The sequence below is a fragment of the Sapajus apella genome, unplaced genomic scaffold (genome assembly GCF_009761245.1).
Source record: "Sapajus apella isolate SASKATOON/1434 unplaced genomic scaffold, GSC_monkey_1.0 scaffold2, whole genome shotgun sequence".
Classification (NCBI taxonomy): domain Eukaryota; kingdom Metazoa; phylum Chordata; class Mammalia; order Primates; family Cebidae; genus Sapajus; species Sapajus apella.
The window spans coordinates 55,201,076-55,221,310 of record NW_022436942.1 but is presented as its reverse complement, the minus strand read 5'-3'; the positions used below and the strand labels follow the sequence as shown (position 1 = coordinate 55,221,310).

The window sequence follows — 20,235 nt, the reverse complement described above, 5'->3', positions numbered from 1 at the left end:
AAGTACCTGTACCTCTTTGCCTGGCCATAATAACATTCAGGAGAGGCTAGAAGTGCAGGGAACAAATCTTACCAAAGAACAACAGAAGTATTCTACCTAGTCTCTCTCAGAGCCCCAGTTACCCATATGAGTGACCTTCTCATTCATGCTCTCTGAACTGGTTTTCCCCACTTCCCAATCTAGCTTTCTTAATTGCTCACCTTACTTCCTTGAATCACTTCCCAAAGAGACTATTCTTCCCAAATCCTAGTCTCAGGATCTGCTTTTGAGGGAACCCCCCCAAAAACAATACATCACAAATAGCTTTTATTGAAAAAGTATTGGTAAGTGTTTAAAAACTTTTTTCTCTACTTTGAAGATATTCTTTATTACCCATAATACATTGAAAAGTGAGTAAATGAATCCAAGGGGAAATCCTTGGTGGTATAAATTAAAGAGAGTTTAATAATGGGACTTTAGATTTGGTGATAAGAGCAGAATCCCAATATAAGTATAATGTTAAAAAATAGAATTTTTTTAAAGGCCTGTGAAAAGTTCAATAGTAATCTGTAGGATTTTTTCAGTTACTACTTTTACAAGTGAAACTTAATTCATTAATCCCTTCTTTAAATAACTAGCCTGCAGCTTAATAACATTGGCACCTATTTTAATTATAAATTCTGAATGTATTTCCTCTTTTAATTACACTTTTTAAATTCCCAACTGAAGCTGGAAAGTTGCAAATTAACTTTGAGAATACAAAATCTGAAATCAGAATCTATTGGGAGATAGATTCACCCACACATTTATCTTATGAAAACTAGTCGATAAAAATGGAGTTTGGAATCTACATGTAAAAATTAGTTTCTGACCTTTTGTTTATTTGTTCCAGTGAAAGCAGTGACCATTGAAAACTCTCTTGTTTCTCATCCTACCCAACTGGTTTCTCTTTTCTTCCCATCCTCCTGGACTCTAAATGTGAGTGACCCTAATGTTTAGACCTCTGACTTCTGCTTTTCTCTGCCTCATCTCCAGCTGACTTCATCCAGTTCCGTGATTTTAAATCTCTCTTGTTATGTTCCCAAATTTGTCCCTGCAACCGCAACCTCTCCCCTGAATTCCAGACCCTATATGATCTGCACCTACCTATGCTGTGTCTCCACCTGGATGTCTCCTGGGAATCTCATACTTAACATGTTCAACCCCTACCTGGAGCAGTATTCCCCATTTCAGTATATGAAAACATCTTCCTACCACTTGCTCAGGTTGAACATTCTTCCTTGCCTCCTTTCTCTTACATCCTGTATCCAAACCATCATCAGCAAATGCAGCCGGCTGAACCTTCACAACACATCCAGAAGAGGACTGCTGTTCACTCCCTTCACCACTACCACAATTACTATCATGCCTCACTCAGATTATCTGCAACAGCCTCCTAACTGTCTCCAAATGTATACCCCTGCCTACTCACAGCCTCTTTCCCAAACAGCAAATAGTGTCCTTTCATATTTAATTCCTATCATGTCACTTCTCTGCTCAAAACTCTGAAGTTTCCCATCTCATTTAGAAGAAATTCCAGTCCTTATCAAGCCCTATAAGGTCTTACATGATCTGACTCCTAGGTCACTTCTCCCCGTCTCTTCCTCCTCCTCCTCCTTATTGCAGCCTCACTTTCCCGACTTGGTTTTCCTCAACCACATCTTGCAAGCATCCCTTTTAGAACCTCCACCCTTGCAGTTCCTCCTACCTGGAAGTTGTTCCCCCAGATCTTTCCATGGCTCACTTCCCCCAAAACTTGCTTATTATAGAGATTCTCCAAACCACCCTGAATACAACAGCACCCCATTGCCCTGGTCATTCTCCATCCCCTCAACTCTGCTTGATTGTCCTTGACAGCCATGTATCACCACCTGACATATACGTATGTGCTTAACTTATTTAGTGTTTGTCTTTTTCACTGGACTGTAAGCTCCAGGGAAGCAAGAGCCCCACTACTGTCTTTCAACCGCTCTATCCCCATGCCTGGAATGGCACCTGTATTCAGTAAGCACTCAAAAAATATTTTGCAACTAATTAAAGTGTAATTAACTGAAGAGGAAGCAAGAAAATGTTGCTAATTTAATCCAGGTAAGAAGATGATTAATTTACGCCACAGAAAATGAGCAGAACATTCAACCATCTGACTTTAGTATCTCTCTTTTCCCCCATTCTGTGTGTATCTATCAATCGATCAATCACACAGATATATGCATATATATGGATGTATATACATATATACCCATGTGCATGTGTGTATCCTATTGCCTAATACACATCCCTCTTGGGATCTTCTGTGCACAGCCTCACACCGTATTACAATAAATTATAATGCTATAGCAGTCATATGGAATAATAAGCAGGTACATTTTAGGGGAATACTCTGAAGTAATGATCATACTATATGTAAATATAATGTCAGCTTAGAATACTCTGAAGTAATGATCATACTATATGTAAATATAATGTCAGCTTATGTTCGTGATTTTCAAGACTTATAGCTCATTCCCCAGGTTGCTTTAGGTCCTCCAAATCTGAATCTAGCCAGTTGGTATTGTCCCTATCAGTCTCACTCCTCACACAAACACTCTCTCCCAGGCAAACCAACGTGCTACCTTCTCCCATTCTCTTTGTTGCTGGTCTGGGAGGGCCCAAGCATCTGCCTAAAGCATGATCACCCGGTGATTCCCAGGTCAACATGAAGACCAAAACAGAGGAAAATAACAGCTCACTCTGATTTAATTTATGCTTTAAACGTCAACTCCAGTATTCATTTTCAAGGGTGCTTCAATTACCCAGTTTATAAATGCAAATTAAACAAGCCAGGTAAAACTATCTCCTAAAATCAACAAAGGTTAGACAATATAGAGGAATGTTCTCTCCTCACAGAAATCAGAGGAAATTTGAACACATTCTTAACACTTTAGTATAATGTATGACAATCAAAGAGATCCAAATAAGATATAAGGAAAGACTATTTTGATTAAAAATATTAACCAGAAATTATAATGTTAGACCCAAAATCTAAGTAGTAGTGGCTGATTGATGTGCCTAGTGAGACTGCCCATGGTAACTATAATAAAAAGCAACAAGCAGCATCCCTGAGCCAGAATTTGATTGCAAAAATCTACTCCAAAACTATGCTCCCTCCGCCATGACACCCTTCCAACCCAGACAAATGAAACCTCATAAAGTCCTCATGTTAGTTGTAACCAGACTTAACAAAGAGGTCTAGAATACCGGAGATTGTAAACATACTTTCACAGGAGTGTTCCCTACATTTTAGGAGTGTATCCCTCACAGGCAAAGAAATTGCTTTGAATCAAATTGTCAGGTTACCTTCATTTTTCCAGCAGCTTTATAGCCTGCGGGTATTGAACAAGGCATGTTTTTTCCATAGAAAATCTGGGATATCTCATAAAAGGCTTCAGAAAAGAATCTCAAATCTATAAGGACTTCTATCTGTAAAGCAAAGGAAACAATGAGGTATTTAATTAAACAATTTGTTGTACTTAGAAAATAAAAGTATAGAGAAAATCATCAACTTTCTAAGATCCAAAGTTTCTGCTTAATGTTGGTAATGCATTATGAATTAATGTTTACTAGACACAGTGGAGGGAGATGCATGTGTCTATGTGTATCCCCATTTACATGTGCAATGGACCAAGAAGCTAACAACAGCAGGCGGCTGTTCAAAACAATGGACATTTATCAGATGCTGTTTACTTCATCAGAGGCAAACATAACATATTAATATTTTTATAATATGATAGCTGTACAAAAGTTTTTAAAAATGAATTTTTTGTTCCCATTACTAAGTATAGCTTAAAAGAAAAACAAAACAAAAGCACTCCTAATGTTCCCCAGCACAGCGAGGGAAGTCAAACTGGTAGACTAACTCCACAATGTATCAACATAAAGACAACTACTAATTTTATTTTTAACTTTTATTTTAGGTTCAGGGGTACACGTGCAGGTTTGTTATATAGATAAATTGCATGTCATAGGGGTTTGGTATACTGATTATTTCATCACCTGGGTAATAAGTATAATGCAGGTGAACAGGGTCTGGAGGCAGGGAACCTAAGGCCGTCTCACGCCAACTTTCTTGAACTAAATTGAAAGGACAACCCTAATTTTCCATGCCTAAGTAACAAAAAGACCAGCGTCTACTCCCTTTGCAAACCTCCATCCTTTCTGTGCAGTAGATGGGAAACTGACTGTCTGCAACAAATTAGACTGATTGCAGGCAAGTCATCATTTGCATACAAGTATAACTTTATAACCTCACCCTGCTTTTTTGCAACCGATCAGATATTTGCACAGGAGTGTGACCTTTAACTTCACTTCAGCCACTGGTTGGCTGCTTTCTGCAATCAATCAGACAAATTGTGGGCTACCACTTCATTTACCTGGGGTGAGCATGAAGTGGCCAATGGGAAATGCCTACGGGGTATTTGGACCCAAGAAGATTCTGTATCCGGGCTCTCGAGCCGCTGCTCAGGCCCGCTCCCACACTGTGGAGTATACTTTCGTTTTCAATAAATCCCTGCTTTCATTCTTTTGTTGTGTCATTCTTTCTTTGCTTTGCTGGGTGCTTTGTCCAATTCTTTGTTCAAAATGCCAAGAACCTGCACAATTTGCAGTCGTGACCCACTACTGGTGACAAGTATAGTACCCAAGAGTTAGCTTTTTGGTCCTCACCCTCCTGTCACCCTGCACCCTCAAGCAGGCCCCAGTGTCTATTGTTCCCTTCTTTGTGTTCACGTGTCCTTAATGTTTAGTTCCTGCTTATAAGTGAGAATATGCGGTATTTGGTTTTCTGTTCCTGTGTTAGTCTGCTGAGGATAATGGCCTGCTCAGCTCCGTGCAGGTTGCTGCAAAGGACATGATCTCATTCTATGACTGCGTATTATTGCATAGTCTGTATATACCACATTTTCTTTATCTAGTCTACCGACGATAGGCTAGACTAGATAAAGTTATTTCATGTCTTTGCTATTGTGAATAGTGCTGCAATAAACAATTTTCCTACCCATAATTAATGGCCACTGTCAATTTTAAATATATATATTTAACAATATTAATCAATTGACAGCTATACATTTTATAATGTATACAATACAATCCAGCAGGACCATCAATCCGAAAATTATAGAAAAAGTTATTATTTAAATGCATTCATTCATTCAACATATATATGGAGCACCTCATATGTACAAGCACTCTTGGAGGCTATGTTCCATTGGGATGCATGGTTAGCTAAACTTACAGTGACACCTGAAGATATACACAACATACAAAGGGATACAGGGCACTCACAAACGCTATTTTCAAGACTGTGGTCAGGAAGGAATTCTCTGTGAAGGAGACCTTCAAGAGAAGATTTGGGAAGGGCATAAAAGAAAACAGACATGCACATCTGCTAAAGGGACCTTAGGATAGAGGTCATATGGCAGGACTCAGGGAGCATGGGGAGGAGGTCAGGAGGCGAGTGTGAATGCTGGCCATGAAAGGTCAAGTAGAACCTGAAGACCAGAGAAGGGACTTCGCATGTTATTCCCTGTGTGATAAGGAGTTATTAGAGAGTTTTAAACAGGATAGAGCCCTAACCTAAGTTTTGAAAGCCATCTAGTGACTTTGTAGAGAATAGAGAAGGGTAATGTGGAAGCACAGAATAAAGTACAAAATTAGATTAACATATAAATATATTACACAGGAAAAGAAAACTCCATTTATCTTCAGCAAGTCCACCCACCGTACTCTGTTTCCAATTTATTATTATCTTAGCAATCTCAAGAGTGTGTGAATTTTAAAGAAATAAAAATGTGAGCTAGTGGGAAATTGGATACATAATAACTGAAAAATAAAATATAAAATTCAGGAAAATATTTTTTAAAAGAAAGAGAAAATTGCTTGTCTATTGAGTTGCATACTTTGCTCCTTGCCCAAGACATCTTGGGTTCTAATCTCCCCAGTGCCATATAATATCAAAGGAGGCTCTAGGGGAGACATATAAACTCTTTCAGGTTTCTAGGTGACCATTTTTCTCATTAGCCCTAAGAGGAAACACTTCCCCATATCTGCATGTGGTTAGTTTCCTTGAGTCTTGACTATACGATTGCTGTACATGGACTCTCTATGGCTTCAGTTTATCATACCAATCTGACCATTTGAAAAAGCAATTGGGTAAATAATGGACATATATTTTCAGAGGTGACCAACACTGCAAACACAAACAAGCCAGATAGCAAAAAGAACTACCCACAAATCAACCGTTCACTCACACAAATACAGAACCATTGGTACCCTTCCTAGGTTTGATATGTTAAGAGTGATAAATCTTTCAAGATGTTGGCAGTTCTAAAGCAAAGCCAGGCCAGCTGATCATGAAGAGGTCTTAAAGCTTTCCCTCAAAGACTCTAGGGCACTACAGAAACTTCAGAGTGTGATCTACTGCTCTTTGATTTGTCAGAAAGCATCATTGTGTGTTTTTCCCGACTATGACATTTCTCTCTTCCCACTCCCTGGCCCCAGTTTACTTCAGAAAGGTCAGGCAGACTCTGCTCACACAGGCTGTCATCCTTCCTCTGTATGATCCATCACTTGTGCTCTTTCATTGCTTCTGTCAAAACCCTAGTCTGGCTTTTCAATCCTATCATGCCAGTAAGATCCCAGTTCTCCATATACTCCCGACACTGCTACCAGATACCAGATATGATGTCATTCTCCTGATTCAAATCCTATAATTAATTAGAGAAAATAATAAGATTCTAGATAAATTTGATAATTAATTCTCCAACCCAGTTCTCCAGAATTGAGTCCACAGTTTTTCTCTGGTTTTTATGCTACTCTAGGACAAAAACAGCTACCAAGCACTAACAATAGGATTTTTTTAAAAACTCATCTAACCACTTTGTTCCAGATTATGTCTTTTGGGTCCCCTCTAGATCTCCTCTTCATGAGTTATGATCATTGCAACCATTTCATGCTTCTTGCCTCTTAATGACAGACCAGATTGTATGTGTTACACAAATCGGATATTGCAATCTCTTCATTTCTCTCATGGCTCAACCTCCACATTACATCTCTTCAGAGTTGGGAATTCAAGACTAGGTCCCTGGTATTCTCAAGGTCATCAACCTTTGGCAGTCTCATGTTATCTTCTACAACCTGCCTACTCAAAACCTCTGCTGTAGTGTAACTGAACCACCCCACCCCTAAACGAGTCAGCACTTTCTCACCTCTTTCACACTACTAAGAAATGTTCCCTTTTTCCTCTCTCCTGCTCCATTAATTCTACTCTTTCAAGCCTAAATCTTACCTACTTAGTGAAACCTAAAGACTCAAATCCAGTTTTTCCTCTTTCAAACTCCTGGAGACAGCGTTCATCACACTCACTTGGAAATGAAAGAGTGGCAGGTGCCAACATTATGGTCTTGGGTATACGTCCTGTCTTTTGTTTTAGTTTTCACTTCCTTATAAGCAAGGACCATTGGCTACATTTCTTTGACTGAAGTTACTAACACAGTGCTTTTAAATAGGAAATACTCAATAAATATTGTTGTAGGGTTAAATCAATAAATATCTGCCAAGTATTTTCTAGGTGATTTAGCACTAAACACTATAAAAAGTGGACAGTATGCACTTGATAAATGTCTGCAGATTTTAAATTCAATAGTTAATTACTGAATTTCAACTATGTGAATGTATTACTCAAGACACTACAGGGAATTAAAAGATGAGTAAGATACAGATCCTAGCGTCAAGAATTTTGCAATATTGAAGAGAACATTATCTTTTGTAAAAGAGAGAAAAGTTACATGCAGTTTCTTTTTAAAGTGTTGGAATTCAAAAGCAAGAGAGCTCATAAGAGTTCAGTAACTCAGAGAGGGTGATTCAGAAATTTTCATGGTCAGTAACAAATTATTTATTCCCAGGTTAAAATCACTAATAGCACCAGAATTATTCTTAATTTCTTTACTTAGAAATAGAATGCAATGGTGTTGAACAATGAGAACACATGGACACAGGGAGGGGAGCATCCCACACTAGGGTCTGTCGGGGGGAAATAGGGGAGGGGCAGTGGGGGGTGGGGAGTTGGGGAGGGATAACATGGGGAGAAATGCCAGATATAGGTGATGGGGAGGAAGGCAGCAAACCACACCACCATGTGTGTACCTAGGCAAAAATCTTACATGTTCTTCACATGTACCCCAGAGCCTAAAATGCAATAAATAAATAAATATAAATAAATAGAATGCAATGAACTATTTGGGTCTGAAAACATAGACCCCAGGGCAGGGTTTAGATAGGAAGAGCAATTCAAATGGAAATCTAATTTTCCCTTCTTAGAAAATGGAAGAAATCTGGAGACAAAAGGTAGAGAGTATTTCCACAAAAGTGGAAGTATGCACGAAGCCAGTGGTGTGTTGGAGCCCATCCAAATTATAAGAGCTGACTGTGCACATCTTGTCCCCTATTCCATCGTTAGTGATGTCTAGTTGGTAGCCTGAAGTCACGACATAGCGGGAATATTCACACCATGGATAGAAATTGCAAATGCCACAGATGAAAGTTTTGAGGTTTTTTAGAGCCAATTGTGACATTGTCGGCCCATAGCTGATTGCTCCATTCGATCAAAGGCAGGAGATGATGGCCAAGAGAGATTTTAAGCTCAATAAAGCCAAGTGTTCTATATTAAATTGTTTATTTTGCCTCAACTTAAATTTCCCTGTCTTCCTAATTTTTAGTAAAGTCCACTATAGAAAAAAGAGTGAATATATGGTATGTGTATATGTAAAATATAAAATAGGGTTGAATTCCATATTAGAGTTCAGGAGGTACAGAACCGGAAGCACATTTGTTGGATATTGACATGATCCATGTACAAAACAAACTCGATAGAAGTGGGAGCCGGCAACATGGGTGATTAGGAAAGAGGGCAGAGAGAACAAGGTGCTTCCCACTCCGCGTGGTGTTCAAGCCAATCGCACATGAATCTCAAAAGCAGAGAATCTTAACTGACTTCTGGATGACAGAAATTTTTTTTTACAGATTGTTTTTTTTAATTTAGCATCTGATCTTGGCAATTCAATTGCCTGTGCATTGAAAAATTACTGTGTACCATGATATCCGTAAAGGTCCTTAGGAATAAGTTCACAGAAACTTCAGAAAACTGGTTCGGTTGGTCTTCACCAGAAATCCAGTCTCTCAGAAGCGGTGATTTCCAGGCCAATTAGTGTTGGGTGAGCTTTATTTCCATGTTCTCATTTCTGTTGCATGTTCCTCACTTTACTGTGGCCCAAGCATAAAATAATCTACACCTTTCTAACTGGCTCTTTCTCATACTTTATTATAATAATGGGCAAGTTATTTCTTATATCAGTATAATGCCATGTTATTATCAATGTGTTATTATGAGTCCTAGGATCAAACTAATACATGACAATATACTTAATAGTTCAAGAATATCAAATGTCTTAAAAGCTTGTAATATACCTTGAGGATTCTTGCTTCTAGATTTCTGATTAAGTCTTGACAAATTCCAGAAACAAAATATTGGTACAATGCAAGGAGAGGCAAAACCTATGAAAAGAAAAACACTCTTTGTTATATGTTTTATCAAAGTAATAACTGAATAATCAAATTTAGCCAAATATTAACTATAGGATATGTTATATATTGATTTACTTTCCATGCCAGGAAACTATACTGTTGGATATAAGTGAAACGCTCTATCTAGCACAGGCTTCATAAGTTTTTCAGAACTTTAAGAAGCTATCAGAGATTCACAGTTCCCAGTAGATGCCATGTGGTACCCCAAACCTAGGCTGCTCATCTCTTTAAGCAAGAAGAGGTTAAAATCCAATCAATTATCTTCCTTGAAAAGAATTAACTCAACATAAACACATGAATCACTGTAGCCTGTGGAAAAATTCTAGCAAATGAGCTACCAAATAACTGTAAAATGTAAAGCAAAGAAAGTCAATCTATGCCCCTAACTGGACCTACATATTTGTTTCAATACCAGCTGCTTTTTGTCTTCAATTAGAATTTTTCTACCAACAAAAAATATTTATAACATGCCTATTATATGTTAGGCATTGTCGAATGAGAACAAAATCTAACAAATTCCTGCCTTCACATAGCATATATTCTACTGATTAAAACCCAAGCTTACTCTTCACATAATATTTTTATTTTCCTAGAATTTCACCCCAAAGTTCAATTGCTCTTGAAGTTTCATGGATATATGTGAAGGCTTATAGAAGACCAATATTTCAATTGGCCCAACCACTATCCATCACGAGAAAGATGTGGTGAGGACAGTTTTGTCTAACGTTGGAACAGCTCCTGATCTCAAGTCAAACTGGAAGCTCAGTTCCTGCAACTGTAGCCTGCCCTGACAAAGGAAAATGGGGTAAAAAGGATATTGGGATCCCCATTAGTTAGCAAATTGCTTCCCATAGCTCCACAGCTCTGGGTCACATAGCAAATTTTATATTCAAGGGAAGTCCCCTTAGCCACTGGGCTTCTTCTGGAGAAGGTTAATGTAATACGAAACGGAAACTGTTTACTTCTTGCAATTTCAGCTGGGGAACCTCTAATTGTCAGTCAACTGGCAGCTGCTAATAGCAACAGCTTTTTAAAAAGATTAGAACTGGTCTTAAATGATTTCAAACATAATACAATACATTTTTCTATAATTATGCCCTACGAACATAACACAATACCTTTTTCCACAATTAACGTAGCACAAAACATTAAGAATTGGCGATTACCTCTGAGGTTGTTTCTTTTCTTTAGTGAGAAATAAAAACACACCACTTTATTGCTGCCAATTGCTCAATTATTCAGAAAAACATTCTCAATTTCTTCAGCTTTAGACGGAAAAAAACCTCATTTCTTTTCCAGCACAGTGATATGTATTATATATGAATATGACTAAGCAGCTAAAGGTTACCCAGGGGATGGAACTATTTCTTCAACCCAGAAATGAATCCCTTTAACAGTGAGAGGAGCACTATTTTGTTATTTTTCAAAAATAAACAATTTCTCACCAAGTCTGCCAAGTGTTAAATGCACTTATCAATCTCTTTACTTTAACACATGGTTTTACAAGTTCTCAGTTCATATCGGGGGCAATAAATATTTTCAATTTAAAGAGAGATCTGAATTTGGAAGAATAAATATGCCAAGAGAATAGAAAACAATGTATGGGGAGGAAAGTAAGTAGGTATGAAAATCGTGGAGGGAAGGGAAAGAAGCAGAAAAGAAGAAAGAATAGATGTAAAGAAGTAGAGGGGGAAAAGAGATACAAAATAATAGAGGGAAGAACATAAAGAAAGAAAAAAGACAAAATAGTGGAGGAAAATATAAAATGAACAACAATTCTAATAGAACATACTAGTTTTTTTTAATGCAACCAGCTTCAAATTTATGACCTATACTGTGATTTCTTTCCTCAAAGGAAAGGAGAGCTGTATTTGAATTTTTTATTTCCTAGGACATTAAGAAATCTCTATCCTTTATCTACTTAGAATCTATTTTTCTCTTAGAGACACCCTTGACAGAGAAAATACAAGACACATAAAGATAAACTTCTCTCAATAAAGAACCGCTCTCATAGTTTTGGGATTGATATAACCTGAACAACTTAATGCAGTGGGTTCCAAATACACTAGGCTTCTGTGTTTGAGATCAGTGATGCATTCTGATCAATTTCACTAACCATCTTAAGAAAAAAAATATAAAGTAACACAGTAAAAGGAGAAAAAATCAAATAGACTGCTTTTGTATCCAAAATGCAAAGAAAGAATATTAATTCATACATTTTAGTTTGAAGTGTAAGTAAGAATCCTACATACATAGAGTTTAAAAATTAAACAGTAATTGACCAAAATAATATTAGCAAAATTTGAAAAGTATCAGGTGAGTGGAGCAAAATATCCCAGTGATAAATATGTGTTGATTTTACAAAGTACTTACTATTAGGTTTTGCCTAACAAAGTGCAGTTCACGTATAATGTAATACAGACTTGCAATTACAGAGCAAATGTCAGCCCTGTATCTATCTGAGAAGAGCTCAATGCCTGGGAGAAGTTGAGTGATTTCATATTGAGCATAGCAACGTTCCGCTTTGGGATGTGGAAGTGTGGTTCTAAGCAAACCCTGAAAATGAAAAAAAAAGTGAAATAAAAAGCTATAGATTCCATTTTCAATAATGAAGCAAAAAAGATAAACACATGTGCTGCTTTCTAAAATGCTTAGTGAATGCCTAGCACACTGTACTTTGTAATAAATGGTACTTATTTATATTATCAACATTACAGGTTCCAAATGCTTTTATCACTCCAGACGGGCTTTTAAAATTCCATGGTAGTTGGATACTTATTATTTTCAAAGAAATTATCATTATATTAAATTATCTTTTGTTGAGGGTCAATTATATGTTAAGCACTGCTGGTAAATTCTTTATACACATTATCTCATTTAATGTTAGTTTAACCTGCTCTTAGAAGGAAGGATTATTATCTCACAAATGATATAATTGAGGCTTAAACAACTTATCTGAAGTCACATAGCTAATGATGGCAGAAAGGAGATTCAAAGTCACGCCTATTTAGCTAAAAAAAAAATCTATGTTCTTTCCACTATAGCAAGCTGTAAGTAGAGGAAATGACTACTTGTTTCAGAAGTCTAAATCAGGCAGAAGTAATTTGAAACTTTTAACTGCTTAAATGAAAAGATTTTGTTTAATCTTTAATTTGATCAATATTTTTTGGTAATTTATGTAACCGACATTACACTAGATGTTGGGGAAACAAGATGGATATACAAAACCAAATTTTACCTTGAAGGGTGCTTCTTTCGTTATCTTAACAATGACAATTTCTTAAGGACAAATGCATTATGAAATTATTTTAATGTACGTTTTAGAAAGAATTTCAATCCAACAGCTTATTAAGGTCATGAAATATCCTACTCCAAAATACTTTGTAGTTGTTGAAATTTTTACTAACGTAAATTTGTTTTAAAATCATAAAAAGAATAAGGCTTTAAAATAAATCCCACTAGCTAATTTTTATTTTAGGTATAATATTACTAAGAAATTAATAATACATTATTGTCCATATTATGCAAAAAGTTAAATATTTGTTAAAACACTTATTTTCTAAAACATAAACATCTTCAAGAACAAGGAGTATCAGAAAGTAAAGAATTCGATGCAGGAAGTCAGAGTTGGGTCATTTCCTTTATACCCTTGCCTCTTCTACTTCTTCCCTTTGAAACCTGGGCAAGAGATAGAAGGAACATAAGAAAATTGAAAAGTCTGGTCTTACATTCAGAGAAGTTCTTCCTGAAGAACTCACTTATTTAGATTTCATAAGCTAACAGACTTCTCTGATATACAGAACAAGAATACCCATCCTTCAAAGTAAATAAAACCTTTAGTAGATTCCAAAGGCCCCTGGTTACTTTTCAGAATTTTAAAATATCTTGTATTTCAGATAAAAGCTTCTTTCTTCTTCAGTGAAGTTAAATCAAAATTCTGAGAACTGCAAGCATACCTCTCCTGCAGTCTTCAAGTTATTTTCCACCTTCATCCTAAGATAGATTGTATAACACATAACCAAGCAAAACTGAATTTAGAGATGAGGTAACCTAAGGCAACTATTTGAAGTCAAACAGACTGGCTTCAAACTGACTACTAGTAACATGATCTTACTTAATCACAGGAGACTCAGTTTCCCCATCTGTAAAATTCCTTCTTCTGTAGTCTACAGGAGAAAACTGACACTGTTAAATATTAAAGGTGTACCCGGCATGGTGGCTCATGCCTATAATCTCAGCACTTTGGGAGGTCAAGACAGGTAGATCACCTGAGGTCAGGAGTTCAAGATCAACCTGTTCAACATGGTGAAACCCTATCTCTACAAAATACAAAAAATTAGCTGGGTGTGGTGGTGCACGCCTGTAGTCCCAGCCACTCGAGAGGCTGATGCATGAGAATTGCTTGAACCTGGGAGGCAGAAGCTTCAGTGAGCTGAGATGGCACCACTACACTCCAGCCTAGGCAACAGAGTGAGACTCGGTCTCAAAAAAAGAAAAAAAAATTCACGATGAAAGTGCCACTGGGGTTCAGCCAGCAAGAGAAAGATGGGGTTGTGATATTTAAATCAAGATTCATGCTATTTTGCTACCTGTGAGCTTTCTGAATATGATAAACATTTTTTACTGATCTGATGAATGGTTGTGCTACCATGGAAAAACATACAAACATAAAACGTTACCTGAAAGAGTAATGCAGACAAAATGCAACAGTCAGTTCTCTTTTCAACATTCAATGACTGAATAAATCTAAGTAAGTATAAGAAAAATAAACTGATTAGTAGAAAATTTCCAAAAACATTTTGGCATAACTGTACCATTACATACATATCCAGAACACAAAAAGTATAAGAAAAACATATACATATAAATATATAAGAAAACAGAAGGAAAATATATTAAAGAAGATAAAATTCCCCTGTAATCCTACTGCCTAAACACGATTACTGGTAACATTTTAGTCAATTTCCTTATACATATTTTTTTCTGTATACAATTATACACACATAGAAACAAATACACATAGATTAAGACTAGAATTATGCAAAACACATTACTTTATAAACAAATTTTTCATTCACACACATAATGAACTGTATCATTCTTCTAAAGAACTTTAATGTTTTATCATACGAATGTGCTACAACATAAAAATACGAATCTCAACTTTGGCTTTTTCCAGTGCTGAGGTAAACATTGTTATGCCCACATTTTTGAACACTTATCCTATTTGTTCCACTGAATGAACCCCTGGAAGTGGAAGTTTTTGGTAAAAGGAGGTGCACAGTAAAGGCTTTTGATGAGCACAGTTAAAGAACTCCCCCTGAAGACTGAAGCATTGTATTTTCTCTCTAGCTGTTTATTATGGTGCCTTTCAAACATTAAGTATCTCCACCAAAGACTAATGTCTCTCCATTTACAACTCTTTCATTTTATGTCCCTTAGAAGGAGAGTTTGAGTTCTCTATATTGATGAGTCTTAAAATTCACATTTGCAACTACAAAACACGTTACCTTCTCCTAAGTCTTTCTTAGATAAAACCAATCAGGTTCACTACATTAATAAAAATGTCTATCTCAGTTCAGCTTCACTGTGTGGATCTTCAAGTGTGGTATTTTACAGGCGGGGAGAAGAGTTTCCTCTACTCAGGGAGTCTAGGAAAATAGCCAAAGCCCCTGTAGAATCATATCTCCTATGGCAGTCAGACTTCCAGCTGGGTAACCAGGAAATGACATTCTGTTTGTTGAAAATCACTAGGTAATAACTTCAGAGGCTCAGAGAAGCTGAGGTGCCCTCTGGCAGGAAGGCTATGCTGTTCCTTTCCAAGCTGTGAACTTTCCTTGGCTTTTCCATTCCCAAGTGCCAAGCTCCACTAAGTCATAAGCAAGCGCAGACTTTGTTTCAGGAGTGTGTGTGTGTGTGTGTGTGTGTGTTCTATCCCAGGAGCACAGAAAAATCAAACGTGACAGAGCTCTAAATCTTTGATGTTTAATACGTGTGTGTGTGTGCGTGTGCGTGTGTGTGTGTGTGTTCTATCCCAGGAGCACAGAAAAATCAAACGTGACAGAGCTGTAAATCTTTGATGTTTAATACGTCTAAAGCATTACTTTCTTACTACCCTGACTGAAGAGGCTAATCTGAAAGCAATGTGATCACTTCCTAGGAACAACTAAGTTTTGTTAAGTGTGCCCTACAGCTTAAAGCTATGCACGTTGTTGCCCACCACCTCCGACAGGTAAGCTAGAAAAGCAACTGGAGAGGTGAAGGAAACCTATACCTCTACTCCCTCCATACTTTTCAAATTTCACATGTTAATCAAATACTTAAGATATTTGTGATTGCTAGCTATGTATAAGCCATTGTTAAAGACATTCACCTGTGTTATGTGTGGTAGGCTAAATAATGGCCTTCCAAAGATATTCATGATCTAATCTCTAGAACCTGTGAATATGTGACCTTACAGGGCAACAAAGACTTTGCAGATGTGATTAAATTAAGGCCATTGAAATAGGGAAGATTATCCTGGATTGTCACCAGTAGCCCTTGTAAGAGAAAGGCAGGAGGGTCAGGGTCAGAGAAGGAGACGTGAAGATGGAAGAAGATGTGAGAGACAGAGAGGGGTGGGGGTGGGGGAAAGATGTTAAGCTATTGGTCTTGAAGATAGAAGATGAGGCCATGAGCCAAGGAATGCAGGAGGCCTCAAGAAGCTGGAAGAGATAAGAAATCAGCTTCCCCCCCAAGAACCTCTAGAGAAGCACAGCCTTGCTGACACACTGATTTTATGATTTCTGAATTCTACAACTGTAAAATAATAAATCTGTTTTGTTTTAAGCCATTAGGTTTAGGGTAATTTGTCACAGTGACAAAAAGGAACTAATACAGTATGTGTTATGGGCTAAATTGTGTCCCCCAGAAATTCCTATGTTGAAGTCCTAACTCTCAGTGACACAGTTTGAAAAGAAGTCCCCACCAAATCTCATGTTAAACTGTAATACCCAGTATTGGAGGTGGGGCCTGGCAGGAGGTATTAGGATTGGGGAGTAGATCCCTCATGATTGGCTTAGTGCCATCCCCTTGGTGATGAGTGAGTTCACATACATCTGGTTGTTTAAGAGTGTGGCACCTCCCACTCTCTCTCGCTCCCATTCTTGCCATGTGAGATGCAGGCTCCCATATTCAAATATGGCCTTCTGCCATAATTGAAAGCTTCCTGAGGCCTCACCAGAAACTCAGCAGATGCTGGGACCATGCTCTCTGTACAGCCTGTAGAACCACAAACCAATTGAACCTCTTTTCTTTTTAAATTACTCAGTCTTTGGTATTTCTTTGTAGCAAAGCATGAACAGCCTAACACACCCACTAACCTCAGATTGTGACCATACTTGGAGACAGGGCATTTAAAGAGGTAAGTAACTAAGTTCAAATCAGGCCACAGAGGTGGGCCCTAATCCAATATGACTGGTATCCTTAAAAGAAGGAGATGAGGACATTGACATGCCGAGGAAAGACCACATGTGGACACAGTGGTCTTTCCTATGTCTAAGCCAAGAAGAGAGGCTTCAGAAGAAACCAATTCACCAACACCTGTTCTCCAACTTCCAGCCTCCAGAATCATGAGATAACAAAGTTCTGTTGTTTAAGTCACCCAGTCTGTGGTACTTTGTTATGACCACCCTAGGAAATCGATACAGTATATCATGTAATTTTTACCACCCTGGCTTAGAGATGAGGACACTGAGGCTCAGAAGGAATGTGAAACTTGTTGAAAGTAACTGGATTCTTGTACACTCTTGGATGAGGCCCATGACTGACTGCCTCCACATTGTTTTCTTGCTCCCACACCAACTGCTCATTCATTTGACCACTCAGCAAGTAGCTGTTGAGCCAGACACGGGTGCTCACGCCTGTAATCCCAGCACTTTGGGAAGGTGAGGTGGGCAGATCACTGGAAGTCAAGAGTTCCAGACCAGCCTAGCCAGCGTGGTGAAACCCTGTTTCTACTAAAAATACAAAATAATTAGCTGGGCATGGTGGTGGGCACCTGTAATCCCAGCTACTCAGGAGGCTGAGGCAGAAGAATCTCTTGAATCCAGAAGAAGGAGGTTGCAGTGAGCTGAGATGGAGCCACTGTACTCCAGCCTGGGTGACAGAGTGTGACTCCGTCTCAAAAGAAAAAACACAAGTAGTTATTGAATGCCAGCTGCATGTCTGGCACTTGGGATCCATCAGTGAGCAAGGCAAACACCTGGGCCCAGATGACACTGATATTTTGGGGCAAGCATTGTGTTACAGGAAGAGGAGATAATCACAAAGCAATAAACATCACAAATAAGTAAAGAAACTGTAAAGCCCTGTATGATATGGACATAATCTCCCAGAAATCCAGTGTGCATGAGGCACAGCATTTTGCATGACACGGGAAGGGCACCGTACAAGGAAGTTATTAGCTGGTACGCAGATTCTTCCAACCTCACACTCACTGTGCTATCTTGGCTGATATGACTGCTCCTTGCAAACACCCCCAGATGCCAACTTTTGACAGAAACTCCTCACTATAGTCTTTGAAACCCAGAGGTGAATGGCTGTTGGTGACATTGGTGAGTGAGGGGCCAAACTCTTTCCACGTGTGCAGCACATCTGGTTTTCTGAATATGTCATCAAGAGCTTGACACCAACACTTAAAAGCAGCCCTAAAACAGAGACAAAGAGTCAAGGAGTACGTTTTCTGAGACCTGGTATTAAATCTATCTTCCAGAAGGGAAAGCAAATACACAGAAGCAACATCAATTAACATATGTATAACTATACACACATCCACTGTTCTTAATGGTTTCTCTCAGGTAGCATTTGATGAATAAAATGCAGCGAGGTAGTATTGCTGAAGAACTAAAATTCATGAAAGACCATTTTTTTCATAATCATTAAAAACTTTTTCAAACAAGCAAATAAAACAACTTTGCCCTTGTTCTACAGATTTCTAAAAATCTACCTTTTCTTTTCTGCAAAGATGAGAAGACTTCCAAGTGAATGCAACGCCTGAACTTTAAGACTTCTTTGATTACTGGCTTGGAGAACATCTATATTTTTAATCAAGTAAAAGAACAAATGTCAGTTCCTAGAAAAATATTTTCTTTATATTTGCAAGAATATTTTAAACTGCACTGTTCCTTAACTGTGTAGATTACAATAAGCAAACTGCAATAGCACCTTCAAATGTCACACGATATATATACACAGAGAGTGAGCAAACGTTCTTTTTGATTACAGAGTGAAAGATTGGCTCTAACAGATACTAATAATGAGGCTTCGTGGAGAAAGCAGAATAAAAGTCAGACAGGTAGACGCAGGAGAAGAGAAACTTTGGCAAGGCATGTAAGGAAAAATGGCTGAGTATGTATAGGAATGATGGGTATGACTGCAGTATGGTTTTCCGAAGAGGGTGAACTGAGTCTGAAGAGGGAGGTAGTGGTCAGGTTCTGTGGGCCTCTGACTGCCACTTAGAGAAATGTGGATGTTATCCTATAGCAGATGAGAAGGCTCAAAGGGTTTGCTTTTTAGCAGACATGTGACAAGATAACCACACATCAGATTTCTCCTTTTACCTAAAGGCAGAAAATGTATCTTTAATATCACATAATTGGCCAGGCAAGGTAGCTCATGCCTATAATCCCAGCACTTTGGGAGGCCAAGGCAGGCAGATCATCTGAGGTCAGGAGTACGAGACCAGCCTGGTCAACATACTGAAACCCCGTCTCTACTAAAAATACAAAAATTAGCCAGGTGTGGTGGTGCATGCCTGTAATCCCAGCTACTCAGGAGGCTGAGGCAGGAGAATTACTTGAATCTGGGAGGCAGAGGCTGCAGTGAGCCAAGGTCGTGCCATTGTACTCCAGCCTGGGCAACAACGCAAAACTCCATCTCAAAAACGAAACAAAACAAAACAAGAAAATCACACAATTTTTTTTTTCTAATGAATTCATGCATTCTGGGATTTGTAGCCAAAAACCCCAACCAACATGGCAGGGGTTTCTAAAGAGGGCAACACTGTCCCCCAGAGGGTATTTTAGAAATACGAGAAAGGGTTTTGTTAGATGTCACAATGGGGGCATCTCTTAGTACTTCACAGGTTAAGAATAAAGATGTCAGATGGCCTGCAAGGCACAGAAACTTCCCCCACAGTGAAGGAAAAGATCAGAAGTCTGTTTATCTGAATCTCACATCAAACTTCGTTTTCCACATATAAAGGGTATTTCTGCATGATTTATAAATGTCCATGATTTCTGAATTTTCCAGACACGCAACCACTGTAGTACTTTGTTTTGTTCAGGACTTTACCAATATTTATTTGCCATTTTAGAAAATCATGTCACAAAACTTAATAATGTTGATAGTATTTGAGTCAGCAATACAACATACCTGTCTCTGCCTGCATGTGCAGCTGTCACATTCATGGTGATTCCATATCCAGGATATGAGCGTCTGACTATTTCTTTACAGCTTCTAATGCCTGAGCATTTACATACTAACAAACTGATTCTTTTATTATAAAGTGATGCTGTTTTATTTCTCCCCATTTTTATATTTAGAGCTTCATAATAATAATTT

At 38.0% G+C, this 20,235-nt stretch overlaps 1 protein-coding gene across 3 annotated transcripts in view; it reads right to left on the bottom strand.

Annotated features, from left to right (window-relative positions):
- The window catches only part of CFAP54 (cilia and flagella associated protein 54), a 369,697-nt gene that overhangs the window by 179,127 nt on the left and 170,335 nt on the right, over nt 1-20,235 (bottom strand). For all 3 annotated transcript variants that reach the window (XM_032298598.1, XM_032298601.1, XM_032298604.1), the window contains 6 exons: nt 18,620-18,707; nt 18,111-18,320; nt 14,313-14,379; nt 12,007-12,189; nt 9,517-9,603; nt 3,355-3,477 (listed from right to left, as the gene is read on the bottom strand). In XM_032298598.1, coding sequence (XP_032154489.1) covers nt 3,355-3,477; nt 9,517-9,603; nt 12,007-12,189; nt 14,313-14,379; nt 18,111-18,320; nt 18,620-18,707 — 758 coding nt within the window. The remainder of the gene's footprint in view (nt 1-3,354; nt 3,478-9,516; nt 9,604-12,006; nt 12,190-14,312; nt 14,380-18,110; nt 18,321-18,619; nt 18,708-20,235) is intronic.